Source organism: Bos indicus, chromosome 16, assembly GCF_029378745.1.
Source record: "Bos indicus isolate NIAB-ARS_2022 breed Sahiwal x Tharparkar chromosome 16, NIAB-ARS_B.indTharparkar_mat_pri_1.0, whole genome shotgun sequence".
NCBI classification, from domain to species: Eukaryota; Metazoa; Chordata; class Mammalia; order Artiodactyla; family Bovidae; genus Bos; species Bos indicus.
Genome location: NC_091775.1, coordinates 50304313 through 50322985, shown reverse-complemented (window position 1 = coordinate 50322985; position 18673 = coordinate 50304313). Strand labels below are relative to the sequence as shown.

The following is an 18673-nucleotide window of genomic DNA, read 5'->3' as shown; positions in this document are numbered from 1 at the left end:
TCGCTCAGTTGTGTCTGACTCTTTGAGACCCCATGGACTGCAGCCCACCAGGCTCCTCTGTCCCTGGAATATTCCAGGTAAGAATACTGGAGTAGGTTGCCATTTCCTTCTCCAGGGGATCTTCCGGACCCAGGGATCGAACCTGGGCCTCCCGCCTTGCAGGCAGATGCTTTAATGTCTGAGCCACCAGGGAAGCCCCAAGCCTTCCCAAGCCACCAGGCAAATCAGCACCCACAGTGCCCTGCAGTTTGCAAGGCTGTACCTCCCAGTGTACCAGCGCTTAAGAAAGGCGACAGCTAAGCTCCCACCCAGGCCTGGGCTCCCTGGGAGCAGGGCACAAGCCCACCTCCAGCACCATCGCCTCCCTTGGTGCCACCGACACACCCTCACTTAGAAGGCGCTCCATAAACTTTGTTGAATGAAGAGGAAAGAGACAAATAAATGTCAGGCCAAGTGAGATGTGAGAGTTATTTGCGGGAAGGCCCTCAGGGGAAGGCAGGCGCTAAGGATCCAGAAGGGATGTCTAGGGCAGAGCATCCTCAGACAGAAAAAAGAAAAGGCTTCACAACAAAGGTGCTCAAAGCACCCAAACCGAGAAGGGTGCTCCTAGTGGCCGCAGGCTCGTAGGATGCTGGAAAGACAGGGTTACCACAGAGAGAAGCCTGGGACCGCGGGTTCTGGGTGGCATGGGGTGGCGTTGGGCACCCAGAGCAAAGGGACAGGGCAGCATGGTGGAGCACCTGTGGGTCCCCATCCTTCCCCCAGGTGGGTGGTGGTCAGGGATATCTCCAGGAGCCCCCCACTCCTCCCGCTGTCACTCAACACCCCCCCAAGAGAACCCCCCATAGGTGAGGAAGACCACAGGCAACACTCACAGCACAGCTGTGGAAATGGAGCTCAGGAGCCACAGACTGAGGCTTCATATCAGGACGTTTGCTTTCCTCTACAAGAAAGAGGAGCCATGTGTGTGAAGAGCAGGCAGGTAGGAAAACAGACCCATGGGACACGTGCAAAAGAAAAATGTAAAAGTTCCATGTGGTGGCTCGTACATGCTCACTCGTGTCTGACTCATTGCGACCCCATGGACTGTAGCCCACCAGGCTCCTCTGTCTAGGGGATTCTCCAGGCAGGAATACTGGAGTGCGTTGTCACTTCCTTCTCCAGGGGATCTTCCCAACTCCAGGATCAAACCCAGGTCTCCTGCATCGGCAGACGGATTCATTACCTGGGAAGCCCATCAGTGGCTCAGATAGATTCATCTATTTGACTAGTGTTTGCTGAGCATCTACTACACAAAGGAAACTATTATTTCTACAGACACGTGGGATACCTTAGTGAACAATTTGAAGACTCTTGCTCTCACTGAGCTCAAATGCTAGCAGGCAGGGTGCGTGTGTGCATGCTAAATCACTTCAGTCGTGTCCAGCTCTTTGTGACCCTGTGGCCTGTAGCCCACCAGGCTCCTCTGTCCATGGGGTTCTCCAGGCAAGAATACTGGAGTGGGTTGCCATGTCCCCCTCCAGGGGATCTTCCTGACCCAGGGATCAAACCTGGGTCTCCTGCATCGCAAGCAGATTCTTTACTGCTGAGCCACTAGAGGAACCATGCGCAGGTGTTAAATGAAAGAAGGATGGATGCTTTGGAAATGGTTTATAGATTGTTAAGTACCAAATCTGCCTTATACTTAACATGGTTATTTAAGTCACTAAGTCGTGTTCAACTCTTTGTGACCCCATGGATTGTAGCCCGCCAGGCTCCTCTGTCTCTGGAACTCTCCAGGCAAGCATACTGGAGTGGGTTGCCATTTCCTCCTCCAGGGGATCGTCCCAACCCAGAGATCAAATCCACATCTGCTGCTTGGCAGGTGGATTCTTTACCATTGCGCCCGCCACCTGGAAAGCCCATACTTTCTAATGAATTTTATCAGCACCTACTGAGTGCCAGGGCGACAGCAGGGGGTCAGCTTGGGGACCTACCCTCGTCACTCTCAGCATGGCTGAACCCATAGGACCCTCAGGGACCCTGGAGGAACTGTCAGAGCCCACAAGTGTGAGAAACTCAAGAGCAGGTGGAGGTGAGCCGGGGGTGGGGGAGCACTGTGCCCACAGGGTCTGCAGTTATCAGGCGGCCGCGTCTTCCAAGGCTGAAGGACGCTGTCCTTCTTCCTTGGACCCCCGCTGCCCCCCCTCACCCCGCCCAGATGCCTTCACAGGGCAAGGCAGCTCGGGCTCTGAAGACCTACATTTAAGTCCCAGCCCTGATACCCATCTGTTGGTTGGAAATGTGGGCTAAGCTCCCTGCCCTTCCCACTGTCAGAGTGCTGCCCCCGCACAATCACCTGGAGCTGAAGATGCACACGGCCCCGCAGCAGCTCGGGTCCAGGGCCACGATCTGAACAGAGAGGAGGAACCACCCCCACCAGGTTACCGACGGGGAGCCGCAGCTCAGAGACACTGACCAGGCCTTTGCCTTGGGGTGAAGCTGGGTGGACTCGCCCACATTCCTAACACCAAAGGCTGGGAGGATCCTTAGGGTGTCCAGTTCCAAGGGGGATCCTGGCCAAGTCCGGGAATGGGAGGACAGATTTGGGGAGCACAGTCTGCAGGGAAGGGCACCACATCCAGGCATCGTCTGTGGCATCCTGACCCAGCCCCTTCCTCTCACTGGGACAGGCAGGGACACCCAGGCCCAGCCAGACTTCAACTCCACTGGCCGTGGCGGCCCCAGCCTCACTGTCCCAGAACGGGCTGACCCTGGAAATGGGACTTGGCTGTTTTCTGAGGGCTTGATTTCTGCAAGTTCAGCCCCCGGACCATCACCCTGGACCTAGGCTTGGCTGAGGCTGAGCCTCCTTCCCTCTGCCCCCAGAGGGGCTAGTGGAAACCTGAGTGACCACAGGTAGGACAGGGTGACCCAACTGACACCTTTGTCTGGCCTGCCAAACCACCCGCCCACATGCCGAGGTCACCAAAGGCGGGTCTGGAAGCCAGCCCTGCAAGCGAGGGCTCGCCTGCATCCCAGAGACCCTGCAGGGAGGGCTGGCTCAGCTCAAGGTCACGGGCAGGCAGGGTGGCTCCCGTCTTATCGCCCAGGCTGCAGGGCAGCGTTTCCTCAGCTTCACCCCAGCCACTGATTAAGAGCTGCCCGTGCGCAGGCGAGCCGGCGTGGGAACCAGCACCCACCTCAAGTTGGCAGTGGTTCAGGAAGGGAGGCCACTTCCCTGGGAGCCCAGGGGAGAGCCGGCCTGAGCCCTCCTGCCTTGTCCCTCTGACCCTGCTCCTGCCAGCCTTCCACCCAACGCTGGCCGAGGGCTCGGGGCCCAGATCCCATGCCCCACCCGACCTCTCCCACCAGGACCCTTGCTGCAGGGAGGGAGTCACCTCAGCTCCGTGCTGAGCACTCAGGCTTCAAGTGCCCGAGGAAGGGGCATGCCCTCCAGGCCGGCTCCTCAGTGTCCTGTGCCTAGATCAGCACCCCCCCACACGGGGGAGGGGGGGATCCCAGAAGACAGGCGGGCAGACTCCCTCTACCCAGGGTCAGGCCCAGCTCCCAGAGCCCCCGCATGAAGGCAGGCCTGGCACAAACTAGCCACAATGACTTTGGGACATTGTGTCCGGTCAACAGGAGTGAGAGGCTGAGGCACCCTGATGACAGCGAAGCCCACTGCCCCCTCCAGGCCCACCCTGGGCTGCAGGAGCCCTCAGAGCACACCTGGCAGGGGCAGCCTCCTTCCTTGCCCCCACCATGCCCACCTTTCCGAAGGCAGTCGGTGGGGAGGGGCCGTGCACCCAGAACCTTCCAGAAGCTGAACTTGGTCCCAGCTCCCCTGGGCGCACGGAGCACTCTGGGCCCCTGGTGACAGACAGGGGCACCTCTGTGTCTCATCACCGGTGCTCCCCACCGCATCATGCCCCCGTGAGAGCATGCATGTAGGTGTCTGGGCACCCACGGAAGTGTGAGTTCATGCACGTGACTGTGCACACACACGTGTGATCATGAGCATGGGCGCACACCTGAGTGAACAGATGTGATTGCCCATGTGAGTAGGTTACACACGTGTGAGTAAACCTAGGCACAATGTGTGCACACGTGTGTGTATGTGAGGCTGCGTGGTGAGCTCCTCTGGGTGGGCTGCAGGCCCAAATGTGAGTGTGTGTGTAAATGTGTGCTGGGCACAGGGCCGGGCCAGTTCGGGTGTGATGCATGGTTTGGAGAGACCTGGGGGCGTGGGGGTGGGGACACAGCAGGACAACACGCCCTGCCCCCAGTACCTTGGTCCATACCAGGGACAGGAGACCCGGGGCACCAGCTCTGTAAGTTCCCCCACCGGGCGTGGGGTGGGCGCAGGGCTGCCATGCTGCAGCCAGAGCGGGAAAGGACAAGTGAAGGCCAGAGACCGGAGGCTGAGGAAGCCCCCACCTCGGGGGGGCGGGCGTACTCAGGGCCGCCTTCCTGCAGCTCCTTCCCTACAGCCCCAACCAGCCAGGGACCACTGAGGAGGCCGGAGGGAAGATAGGCCTGCCTGGCAGTTCGAGAGCTGGACACAGGGGTGCCAAGCCACGCTTTGCCCTGTGGCCCTGGCTGAAGGAGCTGAGGCCACAGGCACAGATCCAGACCCAGGGCTGGGCTCCCGGGGCAGGGACAACAGCTCAGCCCTGCCCAGTTCCCACCACCTCGAACCTGTCCTTCCCTCTGCAGTGGGGCTCTTCCCTGGGCACCAATAAGGCCCAGACTCACATCACACAGGCCACCACCGCCCTGGACACAGAGGCCTCCTGGACGCCCACTAAGTTAGCACCTCCCATCCGTGGGCCCTTTCTCGCCTCATTTTTCTCTGGAGCATCCCCACTCGCCGGCATGGAAACTTCCTTTCTTCCTTCCTCTCCCTCTGCACAGGATGCAAGTTCCAGGAGAACAGGGCCAGAAGCCGCCTCTGCTCGTGGCCCCTCCCACACCAAGAGCAGCGCCAGGCACCCTGTCAGCCTCTACAGATGCTTGTCGGGATCACTAGCATACTTCCCAGTACGTGCTTTAGGAACACTGTTGTATTACTTTGACTTTTGGCTTTTTTTTTTTTTCTTCCTTTTTAAAGAAAGAATCCATTCGGAAAACACTACACAGCCTGTGTAAGCAAACTGCAGCGTACACTACCGTACTAAAGGCTCTGACAAGTCCTGCAAAGACAACCCACTTAACTGCTTGACACAGAGCTTCCTGGACCACAGTATCCCTTTCCCAGAGCTCCTGGCACCCACAGAGTTTGTGCAGGCTCTGGCCCCTCCTCGGGCCCTGCTTCTCCATCCTCCAGCCTCTGATGGACTGAGCCCAGCCCACATGGAGAGAGCTCGAGACGGAGCCATGGGTGGTCTTCCTGGCATGGTCTTCTCGGCACCCAGTCCATTTCAGGGTCTGCACACAGGGGTCTGAGGGGTTGAACTGCTCCAGGCCAGGCACCTCTTCTGGGCACCCAATAAGGGTGGCCAGGACCCAGGATGACCATAGTGGACACATGGGGAGGGGCCAGCGAAATCTGTCATCTGATTGGGATGGGGGTGCAGTTCAGAGGCCACTGAAACAAGAGGACCTGCACCCCAGCAGCAGAGCCCATCTGCCCCCCACGGCACACATGCTTGGGGCCCACAGATTGGGGAAGGCCCTGGCCATCGGGCAGCCCCCTGCTGGCACTTTTCCTTTTCAGTCACCTCCAGGTCACACCTGCTGCCATGTGGGTCTTGGAGAAATCCCACCCAACATTAGAAGCTTCCTGCTGTCCTCCGGCATGAACACCATGAGGACCTGAGCTGGTCACACACATGGCCGAGTTTCCAGGTAATATCTGTGGCTGGTAGAGGGGGTAGGGCCAGCGGGAGTCAGCATCACAGGGCCCTGCCGCAACCTGCCCATTTCTCAGGGCCCCAGAACTGGAGAGAGCCTAGACTGGATACAAGGAAAGGTGCTGAGGAGGCTAGACTAGGGAGACGGTCGGGAAAGAATGGGGCAGATAGAGGGGGAGAAAGGGGGAGGGCCTAGACTGGATACAAGGAAAGGTGCTGAGGAGGCTAGACTGGGGAGACGGTCGGGAAAGAATGGGGCAGATAGAGGGGGAGAAAGGGGGAGGGCCTAGACTGGATACAAGGAAAGGTGCTGAGGAGGCTAGACTGGGGAGACGGTCGGGAAAGAATGGGGCAGATAGAGGGGGAGAAAGGGGGAGGGTGGGGGCAAAGCCGGAGGAGTGGACCCCAGGGGCCCCTCTGCACGCAGGGAAGGCCCTTTGCCCCATCACTGGCCCCTCCACTCACAGGACCACGGAAGCGACACTGACCCCATCTGCAGGCCTGACGCCTGCTGACATGTGGCCAAGAGGGGACCGAAGGCAGCCACCTACTCTCACCTGACCCCCGAGGCAGGGCTTCCCCGGGGCTGGGGGCTGTGGCACCTGTAGGGACCCTGGGTCTCCCAACCCCAAGATGGGTGCCTGATTCGACTGTACACCTGCCCCAGGTCCCCCCATGAGAGTCCCGGGTCTGAAATGCACAAAGGACATGGGGAAGGCTCTGGCCCCATGATGCTGGGAAACCAGCCCTGAGCAGCTACAGGCAGAGGGACCCCAGGGGCTCAGCTACAGCGTGGGGCAGCTAAGAAAGGCCCTGGCCACCCACCTCTCCCCCTTCCTCCTCCTCCCCCCACAAACTCCTCCTGCTCTGGCTCCAGTCACTCCACACAACACCAGTGCCCATCTGGCTGGCCTGGTCTGCCCATCCTCACATATCAGGGTCACTTCAGCATCTGCCAGCAGCTGCTGGCCTCGCCACAGACCTGAGTCCCCCACGGGCCTGAGATCCCCCACAGACCTGAGGCCCGCATGGACATGTATTGTCCGTAACCCTAACCTAGTCCCCCTGAACTTTCAGTGCTCCAGATCAGCTGAGCATAAACCGAATGAATGAATGTATGAAAAAATGAATGAGTGTACCAATGAGCTGATGCTGGGGGCAGGATCCCAGCTCTCTCCCTGCTCCTTCACATGCTGGCCACCCAGATGCCGGGGGGACAAGTGAGTGTCCCAAGAGGTCAGATCACAGGGCTCTTCCCGGATAATTAAAGCAAACAGATACAAGCCAGGTACATAAATAAATAAATCCCACCCTAAAAATGAATTTTTAAAAATCAACCAAGAAAGCGAGAGCCTCAAGTTCAAGATACACGTGGGGGCCCTGTCCTGTGTCTGCCAGCTGACATGACAACCTGTACCTCCAGGGCCTGACCCAGACACCGAGATGCGTCCCACCTCCCTACCACCTCAGCCCTGGCCCCAGCCAGAGGCACAGCCCAGGCTGCCCTGGGAGGGTCCCCGCTGAGACCCCTCCCTGCACTGAGAAGTCCCAAAGGTGGGCCCCTTAGTCCTGGGCTGGTTCAGCAACCCCTGATCCCCAAGTGGTGTGGCTGCATCTTCCTCTTGCCACCCAGCCAGCCAGGGCAGGGCCACCTCGAGCATCCTGGCTGCGGGCACAGGCAGAACCACAGGCCGGGCCCGCCAGGCTGTGGCTGAGACTAGCAGCTCCTGGTGCCGTGGACCCAGCCCAATGCTGACCCCCCGTTTCTGAACAGCCGGCACTGGACCATCTCCGCAGCGGGCCTCCAGGGGTCTGGATGGCCCTTGGGTCCTCCCACTCCCCCCACCCAATCCTGGGATGGTCACTCCAAGACACAGGTGACACTGAGGGTCACTGGGCTCCAGATCAGGAGTGCACAGTGGATGACAACTGCGGGACACTGCTGTGCAAACCTTCCCTGCCCCTTCCCCTGCCCCTACCGTGCCCAGAAGTCTTCACCCCAGGCCGGCCACGCGGGGATGCACCCACGTCCCTTCCCATAAACCCAGGGCACACAGACATAGAGCCCACTTCCTCTTCCGCACAGATCACCATTGTGATCAGACAGCCACGGAGAGGAGGGCCGTCAGAGCTGGATGCTCCCCACGCTCCAGGGGCCGCTGGCCAGCACCACCTGCTCCTGCATCATCCCCCAAGGCACGTCTGGTCCTCTCCCCCCGCCCCTTCCTGCAGAGAATTACTCATTTCCTCTCCTGGACAAACATCACCACATCCTCTACTTTCCCCCTTTCCTGCTGGAGTCCACAGAGCGCGTCTGTGGCCCCTGTTTATGGAATCCCCCCCCCAGGGGCCAGAGGACAGGCAGGGACATGACCTGGGAAGTCCAGTTTCCACCCGTCACAGAGCGGCCCACCCGAGGTTAACCCCCACGCCATGAGGAGCCACAAACCTGCCACCCTCCACGGTGCAGCCCAACCTCACCCTGTCTGGACGCCCCAGTGCTGTTTCAGGGGCTGCCCAACCTGTGGGCCAACCTCTCAGGAGGACGGCTGCCTTCTCCCACCCTGCCAGCTACAACGGTGGGCTCGCTTGTGCCCACACCTGCAGACCAGGAACCCTCCCCCAACATCCCCGGCAGCTGGACTCCAGCCCCATCCGTTCCATTTACAAAGCAGAGGTTCACAGCCGCCCACTAGGATCGGAATCCGATTCCTGCCCCACCTCTGGGACCCTCAGTGGGGTCCCTTTGGGGGTTGCAGGCTGCCTGTGGTCCTGTGCAGACACCTAGGGGCTGCCCCTCCCCCCGCATCCATCAGGACCCTTTTCTCTGAGGGAGGCAGGATTGACATTCTGTCCAGCAGAGAGGAGACTGAGGCCCAGGGTGCCCACGGTGGGGGGGGGGGGACAGGACGGAGTTCCTCGCCCAGGCCCTGGGCAGAGCAGCAGAAGGACCCAGAGAGCAGGGCGTGGGCGTGGGCACACGGGGCAGGTGGGCAAGGGGTTCACACTCTATAACACCAACCCCAAACCAAGCTCAGGGGCGTCTGAGCCCACTGACACCCAGACATGGCCCTGGGGCCACCCTTGGCCCCCTCCCTGGCGCCACGCAGACGGCCCCTGCCCTCCAGCTCTGCACCTCCACAAGTCCCAACTCTCTCTGCAGCTCCTGCAGCATCAGGCCAGAGAAGCATCACTGGTCCTCCCCTTCCATCAGTTCGTGTGAGCAGTCTCGGGGGAGTAGAGTGGCTGAGCCAGTGGCTCTGAAGTCTCCCCCACAGCCATGAGATGCTCCATCGTGTGTGGCAGCGGGACAAACCCCCGGGAGACTGACTGAGGATATAGCCTCCATGGGGGGACTGGGGGCTGGGGGCACTCACGGGAGAGGCAGCCCTGGCTCCCTGGCTGTTGGCTCCACCCTGGGCAGCACCGGAACACCGTTTGGGCCTCTGTGGAGTACACCTGCCTGTAGCCCGTGTAGTAGACGGTTCTAGAAGAGAAGGGAGAGGGGAGCATTACTGCCGAAGGACCAGGCTCCAGGCATTTCTATCTGGTGCTTCTGGCTCCCACCACACCTCATGTCCCAGGCCAACTCCCCCACTGTCCCCAGTTCACAGCTGAGCAGGTCAGGGCACAGAGGTGGGTGGAAGGTCAGCATTCCAGAGGCCGTGTCATATAAATGAGGGGCACTGAGGGGGGGGGCACAGCCATCCTGGAACCAGCAGCAGGGCAACATGCCACCCCTTCCCTCTCACCCCCATGGTGGTCCGGCTCTGAGGAACCTCGGGACAGGCATCGTGTCCAGCACACAGCTCTCATCCTGAGGCCAGTCTACAAGGGTCTGAGGGTTAGACTCAGGGCCCAGCCCAGGAGCAAGAGTGGCCCCTGGAATGACCAAGTGGGCTGAGGTGCCCAGTGCTGGCAAGCCGTGTCCCAGGCTCCCAGCCCACCAGTGCACCAAGGAGCCAGGTGGCAGGCTGGTCCTGGGATGTCCCTGGGGACGGGCCCCTTCCCCACTAAGGGCTAAGCCGGGGAGACAGGCTGATGAGGGTCAAGCATCTGTGGAAGCAGCAGGACCCGAGTGTGCTCAGCACACGGCACTGAGGTCAGAAGGGACAGGTGGGAGGGCTTCCTGGAGGAGGGTGCTCTAGAGGCCAGGGTTCCCTGAGTCCAAGGCTGGTCCAATGGGACTGCTCCAATGGGACTGCTCCAATGGGACTGCTATGGCCTCACAAAGGCTGAGCAGAGAGGGGCATAGTCCTGCTTCCAGGAGTTGGAAGCAGGCAGCCAATCCAGCCAGCCTGGGGCCTGGCACAGGGAGTGGCCACAGGAAGGTGCTGCCCACATCAGAGAGAGACAAGCCCCACCCAAGGGGTAAGGGCCTCCCATCTGTCCCTACCCCAGATCCACAGGCTGCCCCCGGACACCTGCGCCTCCAGGTCCCCGGAAGCCCAGCCACTCAGGGCTACCTTCTGCCAGTCCAGCCCAACCTCTGCCCTGTATCACCAGCCCCCACAGCGGGCAGGCTTGGGGGAGTAGTCCGAGAGGGTCCACCTCCCCCAGGCTGGGACTCCCCTGCAACCATGAACCCGGAGCAGAAGCGGGAGGGCGGGGTGGGGGTGCCCTGGTCCGACTCAGCCCATCAGACTGTCCCCCACCTGCAGTGCTCCTCCTTCCAGCCGCACCCCAACTCCTGCATCCCATCTGGAGACCTCTGTGTTTGTTGCTCCAGAGAGTGGGCTTTAACAACCCAAGCAAGGATCTGCCACACCCCACCCACCTGCCCGGGGAGCCACCCCAACTCCCCGCTTCAGCCCCCAGCCCAGACGACAGAGTGGAGTAGCAGGAGAGCAAAGGGACAACCCAAGCCCACCCTGCGTGAGCGACCTCCAGGCACAACACCCCGCCCTGCTGCCATCTGCAGGGCTGCTGCCCAGGGCCTGGCCTGGTTGGGTCCAGGGCCCTTGTGGCATCAGGAGGTGTGGGAGCTTAGGCTACCAGCTCCAGAACAGGGAAACAACACCCCCCGCACCCCCTGGCTTGCTCTTCCTGGCCCTCAGGAGCTCCAGGAAGCTCCTGGTCGCCGAGGGGACCGGGACCCCTCAAACCAACCGCGCTTCCCGGAAGCGTGAGCACGTGCACATGACTGTGTACACGCATCTCAGGGGAGTCTGCAAAACGCCACTTTGGCAGGACATGAAACCACTTGCTTGGAGAGAGGCCTACCACGGCGCGGACAATGTCTGGCAAAGCAGACGGACTCTTCTGCCGTAAATATTTACCCGCTCCCTGGGCTACGTGCTGCTCCTCCCAGTGACCTGGCTGGTCGGCCACCCTCCCCGATGGCCCCTAAAGCCAGTGACCCTTGGAGACAGCAGGTCAGACTGCAGCCCCTGCTGCAGCTCACATGGGACACCTCATGTGGGACAGTCACATGGGCCCCCGCCACGGCCAGGAGCCAGTTTTCGCAAGGCCGGGGTGGACGGGGGACATGGCTACCAGGCTGACATCCACTCCTCACCTTGTGTGGCCCCTGAGAAGCCCAGGCCCCGGCACAGTGGGACAGGGGAGGGGCCTGGTGGGGGCTCATGTGTAAGCTTCATGCTCAAGCATCCTCTCCCTCCTCACCTGTTCCTTTGTGCCCCTGGGGGGCACACAGCCCAAGCTCCCTCACCCTGGGGCAGTCTATGTTGGGTTTGTTGGGGAAATGCTCACTGGGGGGACATAAGCAAGAACCCTCGTCCAGCCTCTCAGGTGTTGTCACAGCCTTGCCTGCTCTGGGCCAGGATGCAGACCCGTGCCACCCCACCCAGCCCCGCCAGGGCCATGCAGCAAGCCCACCAGCCCAGGAACCAGATACAGACGTCACTGTGGCTGCAGGAGAAACAGCAGCCACCACGGAGCTGTCACATGTGTGGCCTGGCCCGTGGCTGATCACATAAGAGTGGACCAAGGAGGGCTGGACGCTGGTCTGGCAGAGCGGGAGGGAGGGCTGGGAGCTCAGCACGATAAAGCTGGAGCCTCTGTGGGGTCTTACAGGAGTGGGCCAGCCGCGGAAGCCTCCTTAACACTGGCCATAGCCTCCACAGCCACGGAAGGGCCAGCTGGATGACGCATTTGGGAAACCTTCCACAGCCGGCATGGAGGCCTCAGCCATGAGCATCGTGAGAGGGGACAAGACATATTAACAAAGCAGGGAGCCCTCCAGAGTCAAAATGAGACTGGGACGCCCACATGCCCTCAGCACCGACCCCAGGAAACTCTATAGGACACTGACCGCCATGGGCACCGAGGTGGGAAGGTGTCTGTGCTCACCTGGAGTGAGACAGCCCAACAGAGGAACCTGTGCCCCTGCTCCAGCCCAGAGCCAGGCAGACGGGACAGCAGTCGCCATGGAGCTGGGGCCCACACTGCTCCCTCGGAACCTGGAGGTGGTCCTGCTGGGTTTCGGGGGGTAGGGTCCCAGGTACCGGGCTGAGCAGTGCAAGGAAAGGATCCAGAGCCCTGCCTGAGCCTTCCCAGGAAACTGGGACCCAGAACACGGACCCTCGACACGGGCTGCACATGGCCAGGCAGCACGGCTCCCCAGCAGATGGACGTTCCCCAGCAGTGCCCAGGTGCCCTGCCAGGAAGCTGAGGCACCAGTCACCTTGAAAACGCTGCACCCGCCCTGCCCAGGACAGCCTGGAGAAATGGCCAGTCACAGGAGCCTCTCTAGCAGGGCCACCCACCCACCCACCCTCCAACCCAGGGACCACAGGGCTTCTGGCTGCTTCCAAAGTAGCGCCCTTTCCCCGAAAGCTATGGGGGGGTGGGGATGCAGCTGATGTGACCTCATTCCTGTTTTACAAACACACCTACACCCACACACACGTGGGGCCAGGAAAGACAAAGAGATGCACATCTCTGAGGAAACGACAGGCTAACTTCCCCTTCGCCGGCAGGGCCCAGCCTCAGCCCTCCTGACCCTGGGGCGGGACCGTCCTGGTAGAGGAGCTGTCCTTGCCTCCACCTGCCCCGTCCTCCCAGCTCAACTTCCACAACCCACACTCTCCAGACGCTGTGAAGGCCCCGGGAGGGAGATGAACCCCTCAGCCCCCAGCTGAGAACCACGGTGAGAACAGCACAGGTGTGATGGGACAGCAAGCATTTAAAACAAAGGTGACGGCCCCTGCTCCCTGGGGCAGACCCAGCAGGTTCACATCCTGAAGACCTAGCCGAGAGGCTGGACGGCACACCTCCTCGGCACACCCCCTCAGAAGAGGGAGGGACGGAAGGCCCTTCTCACCCCGCCCCACCCAGCTCTGCAATCAGGCAGATTCCAGAACCTGCCAGAAGAGGAGAGGCAGGCAAAGGCACTCCCTCCGCTTGATTTTGAAATAAAATCTTGAGCAATAGAGGTTTCACATGGGCTCAGGGGCAGGTAGCAGCCGCCGGCAGGCGGGACCTCAGCAGGCTGAGCGCCCCACTCTCACCCTCCTGCATGGATGGCCAGCACCTCTCCCTGCAGGGTCCCCTCCTCCTCCTCACAGGCCCCCTCACCACGGGGTCTGCCCCCACCCACCAGGCCCCAGGTGGCCGCTGAGCAGGGGTGTACAGTCTGGGAATAGCCTCCATGGTAGCCATACCCCAAGGCAGTGTCAGGGGCCTTGACCTCAGATGTGGGGCACTGCGGGGGGGCTGTGCCCTGAGACCAGGACAGCCCCGTCCCAGCCACACTGCCCCCTCCCTGCACTCCATGCAGCAGCGGGGGTGAGCTGAGTCCCCACCCCCACACGGGGCCTTGGGACCCCTGCACATACCTGCGCTCGTGGCTGACACACCAGGCCTGCCGCCCACAACCCGGCCTCCACACGGGCACTGTGCGGCTGAAGGCCCGCACACAGGGCTGGCGGCGGCCCACCAGAGTCAGCTCCTGCTCCGCACACACGTGGGGCCTGGGACAGAGACAGACAGTCAGCACCCCCATCACCAACTCCAACCCCCCTGCATGCTTGCTCTCGGGGGTCCAGCTGTCCAGACTTGAGGCCAGGCCCCGGGTGAGGGCACCCAGCCCAGTGCCCACCCCGGGCCTGCACAGGCCGGGCCTCAAGAGCACGGATATTCAGGAGAAAAAGGATGCACAGGGCCGCCTCTGAACCTCCACCTCAAACCTCAGCCACGTGGGCTGAGGGATGCTGACCAGCGGGATGACCACGACGAGGCGGCACGGCAGCCCTTCAGCCACATCTGCTCTGGTCACTCTCCCGTCCGCTGCCCCCTGTCCCCGCCCCCTGAGGCCCCTGCGTGACTCTGGTCCCCTAGGCTGGCAGGCAGGCCGCCTGGCTACTGCGTGCTGAAAACCGTTCAAGGGAGGAGGGGCGAGCCTGGAACGACTTTCTCCTCTGGGAAGTTTCCGGCACCTCAGAAGCACAAGCGGAGCTGGCTTTTCCATTTGGAAAGAAGGAGGAAATGGTGGGGGAGGGCGGAGGGGGAAACAAAGAGGCAGGTGGGAGGAGGCACAGAAAAGACTCCCGAGGTTGGGAGGTTGGGAGCAGGGCGGGCAGGAGTCCCTGCTCGGGCCCTCTGCTCCTGAAATGAACCCACTGCCCATCTGGGGGGCGGGAGGTGCTTCCTCAACTGCAAAGTGAGCAGAGCTTTGTAAGGGGCGGTGTTCATGCCAGCATGGGCCATCTGGTATCGGGGGCAGAGCAGGGCTCCTGGAGCTGCAAGGGTAGGAGTGAGACACGTCCCTCCAGGGTGGGCAGTTCCTGGACCCCAAGAACTAGACGCCAGGGTGAAGAGGTGAGGACGAAACCAGGGCACAGGGCAAGGGAGCCAGCCATGCACACGCAGCTGGGGAAGCCTGACTGCACACACCCCCGGGTCTAGGAGGGGGCTGGGTTGCTGAGAAGTGTCTCTGTCCTGTCTGTTTTTACAGGCTCCATTTTTTAGTGGCCTCCTGGCTTGGATGCAGTATGCACGAGGGGACGCTCGGCGCTCTGAGCTTGGACGAGCCCAGGTCCAGCCTTGAGGTCCCAAGGACGCTGTGACCCGGGCAGACCACCCTCAGACACCCAGGTCCTCCCACTGGACAAATGGAGAAATGATCGCAACGTCAAGCTCACGCCCGGCACCAAACACACAGCCTGGCCTGGCACAGGGCAGCTGGTGAGGGGAGTGCCCCTTCCCTGCCTTCTCCCTCCACCCAGCACAGCCTCTGCCCCCAGGAGAGGCGGACAGGCAGGGCCCAGTGACTGCGAGCTGCTCACAGGCCATGAAAGTACAGTTCAGCTTTCAAGCTCCCTGACCAGTGAGCAGGGGCCTTCGAATGGCCAGAGGAAGCCTCAGCGAATGGGGACCATGCAGTGCTCAGGGCCAGTGGGTTCAGGAGTTGCTTGTAAGAGGGGACTTGAGCTTGGAGGGCCTGTTCCTCTCCAGGTGGGAGGGGTCAGTCTAATGAGCTGATTCTGGAGTACTGGACATTTTCCTAGCACAGCTGCCCAGAGGACTCCAGCCCCAGGGAAGCAGGGCTGTGAGAAGATGCCTCCTCTGAGCCTTGCAGCCTTGGGCTGAGGTAGGTCAGAGCTCCCTGTGCTCAGACACTGCTCCCACAGCCCTGTCTTGACCAGCCCAGCACACTGTCAGCAGTCAGCCCAGGCCCTGGAGAGAAAGGCCAGCATCTTTCCGTAGCAGAAGAGGTTCACTTCGGAGATGTAATTAAGTAAATAAATAAGCATTGTCTCATTTGGATTCTGGACCCATCAGCCAGCAAGAGCCAAAGGACCAGCCACATCACCCCTGCAGGTCCCCAGGGTCTCAGAGCCACCAGTAAGTGGGAACCCCCCTTAGAGCATCCTCCCGCCTCACCTTCCCACAGGCCCATCATAGGATTGTTGAGCCAGCCAGGGAGGGTGAAGCTGTCCGTGAAGGGAAGTGACACAGGGGTCAGGACCTTCTGGGGCCCTCACTGCTCTCCAGACCCCGCTTTTGGGGTGCAGGCAGCAAGGAGCCAATTCTGGGGCCTCCAAGGGCCCACTGGCTCCTGCCTCCTTTCTGGGCAGAATGAGCTGCAGGATGGGCCCATTCATAAGGTTTCTCAGAAGTCTAGCAAAAAAGCACCCCCAATCATTCAGCCAGCCAGCACTCTCACTATGGTGCCACTGAGGGTCTGGGAAGGTGGCAGGTGCTTACAGACATGACTGGGAAGGTCTGCTCCCCGGCAGCAAGGAAGTCAACATGACAGGGGGCATCTGAGAGTGGAGTGACTGTGCCCCAGGACAAGAAACATGGGCACAGGCCCCAGAGGGCAGCCACCCCCCCACACACAGGTGGGAGGCTCCCCAGGAGGAGGACTGGTGGGCGGGGCCTTGAAGGGTCTGAAGAGTGGAGGTGAGGGGCCAGGAGGAGGCTTTGGGAAAAGTGAGCAGAGGAAGTCTGAACTCTCCTGCAGTCCTCTGCCCGCTGGGAGAAAGCCCTCCCAGGGCTGGGTGACCCCTGGCTGAATGGGTATACCTCAAAGGACAGGTTCACTCCCCGGGGTCGGGGAAGGGCAACCAGCGGTCCCCACCAGCCCACAGGGGCAGAAGCCCCTCTTAAGAGCAGAGTCCTCTGTTCAGCATCCACCCTGACCAGCACCCAGGGATTCTGGGGAGCCTGGGCCGACCACGTGAAGAGCAGGCAGGCTGAGAGGCCACCGCTTCCCCTGGACAAACTAAACTCCCTGGGGTCACAGCAAAGAGCAATGTCAGGGGAGAAGTCACGTGGAGAGTCGGGGCTCAGGCCCCAGATCTGCTCCTTTAAAAGGCCACAGAAGAATCTTTCTTGGAGTAAAGCAAGACCCCGGGGGCCTGGGGGCATGGATTTGCCCCCTCCCCAGCTCTGCCTGGAAGCCTGTCCTTTCAGTCTGGACAGCCAGGTGCACCCAGCCCTCAGGGCTGGCGGAGCCCGGCACAGGAAGCCCCCGCCAAGGCCCCTCGCAGTCCTCCTGTAGCCCCTCAGCAGCCTTTCCAAGCTCGGAGGGCCCCAGGCCCAATACCCTGCGGAGAGCGCGGGGCGCCAGCAGGCCCTCCCCCCACCCTCCTCCTCCAGACCGGCTCACTTCGCACCAGTTTTCCTCTGAGGCCAACACAAGGATCGATTTGCTGTTTAAAAGAGACCGCTAAAACGGCCCGCTGAGGAATCATCTTTCAAAATTAAATTCATCTCGGCTGGCTCCCTGACCCTCTCTTCCTGCCCATTCTGTAACTGAATTCCTTCTCCTGTCTCCCAGCCCCAAAGCCCGCGCGTATTTAACACAGAAACCAAGCCCAAGCGGCCCCCTGTCTGGGCACAGGACCCCGGCCCCAGGAGACAGGCTCTGGAAGGAAGTGGGCACGCGCTGCTTCCTCTCAGCCTTCTCCAAGCTGCTCCAAGCTTCCTCTCAGCTTCTCCAAGCTGCCCAGACTCCCTCACCTCGCGGGGCGCCGATTCCTCCCAACGTGCAAACCCGCGGTCAGAGTTCAGGCAGACGAAGAAGGGGAAGGGGAGAGGCCGGGTGGCCCTACCACGGAGGCTCCCCCAGACCCAACCCCCGATCCTTGTCTCTTAACCTCCCCCTCCCCAGTTAAGGCAAAGAGCCCATAGTTCTTAGGGACCCGGGGGAAAAGCCGCCCAGGACTCGGGGTCTCCGGACGTCCCTCCAGCCTCCCGCGCCCGCCCCGGCTACTCACATGCCCGGTTGCAGGCGGAGCAGGGCGCCGGCGCCCGTGGGTACTGCGGGGAGCAGCAGCACCAGGGCCAGGGCCACGGCGCGCCCCGCCGCCCCCGCCTCCGGAAGGAAAGGCATAGTGCCCGCGGCGTCGCGCCGGGTCCCTCCTACGGTCCCGCGCTCACAGGCGGCCCAGGCGGGCGCTCGTAGCCGCCTCCTCCACGTGCGCCATGGCCCGGGGGACCCGGCGGGGGCAGCCACAGGTGCCGCGCCCGGTCCCGCCGAGCGTGAGGTCGCCGCAGGTGGGCAGGGCCCCGGTTTCGAGCCCGCGCTGGAGGGCAACGCGGAGTCCTGTGCGCCTGAATGCATCCAGCCAGATACCCGCCCCGGCGCGGGGAGCCCAGTGCACTTCAAGCCCGGCGAGGGAGAAGCGGCCCACCTCCGCCACGCCCCCTGCTCCGACCCCAGCCCCGACTCCGCCCACCGCCCAGACATACCCGATCCCTCCTACTCCGGTCTCGCCCCGCCCCCGGCACACCCCCGGGCGCAGACCCCGGCCCACACCCCGTCCTCGCCCAGACGCTCCGCCCCAGCCCCGCCTTCCTCGGCCCACAGCCCCGCCCACAACCCGCCTAGGTCCTCGCCCCCACCCCTCGCTGCCCACTCGCGCTTCCCCCTCCTCTCCGGCTGAAAGTCCCAGGTTCCGTGCGACTCGGGAGACCAAAGGTGGAGCAGCAGAGATCTCGCCCCTCACCCGTGGAAAGGCAGTCCTCCAGGACGCTGGGCCCCAGCCCCTCGTTATCCCGGGGGAGGTGGGTCTCTGTCGGGCCAGTCCCGCCTCCACCCTGCTGCACGAATGGGGAAACTAAGGTCAGAGCGGAAGCAGCCAGCACCCCCAAGTCGCCCCTAATAAACTGCAGATCCTGGAACTGGACAGGGCGAGCTGTCTCTGGGACCTTCACTAAACCTGTGCAGCTAAGAAAACCACTGGATCTCGGAGAGTAGAGAGAAGTCCGGCCAGTCCAGCAGCCCCTCAAGGTGTCTGGGTCAACACGACCAGACGGTGATTTATCTCCTTCTGGACACTGGACGCCCAAGGTCAAGATGCTGACTCTCTGGGTTCCTGGGGAGGCCCTCTTCCTGACCTGCAGAGACTGCCTCCTGGTGTGAGCTC

General features: G+C 61.8%; 1 protein-coding gene across 4 annotated transcripts in view; it reads right to left on the bottom strand.

Annotated features, from left to right (window-relative positions):
- The window catches only part of MEGF6 (multiple EGF like domains 6), a 101760-nt gene extending 83863 nt beyond the window's left edge, over nt 1–17897 (bottom strand). For 2 of the 4 annotated variants that reach the window (XM_070768341.1, XM_070768342.1), the window contains exons 1-3: nt 17522–17896; nt 13634–13768; nt 9212–9321 (exon numbers count right to left, since the gene is read on the bottom strand). In XM_070768341.1, coding sequence (XP_070624442.1) covers nt 9212–9321; nt 13634–13768; nt 17522–17868 — 592 coding nt within the window. In that variant the 5' untranslated portion in view covers nt 17869–17896. Of the gene's footprint in view, nt 1–9211; nt 9322–13633; nt 13769–17521 lie in introns of all 4 variants that reach the window. The other 2 variants (XM_070768343.1, XM_019976749.2) reach the window with 2 other exon arrangements.
- Nucleotides 17898–18673: the final 776 nt, after the last annotated feature.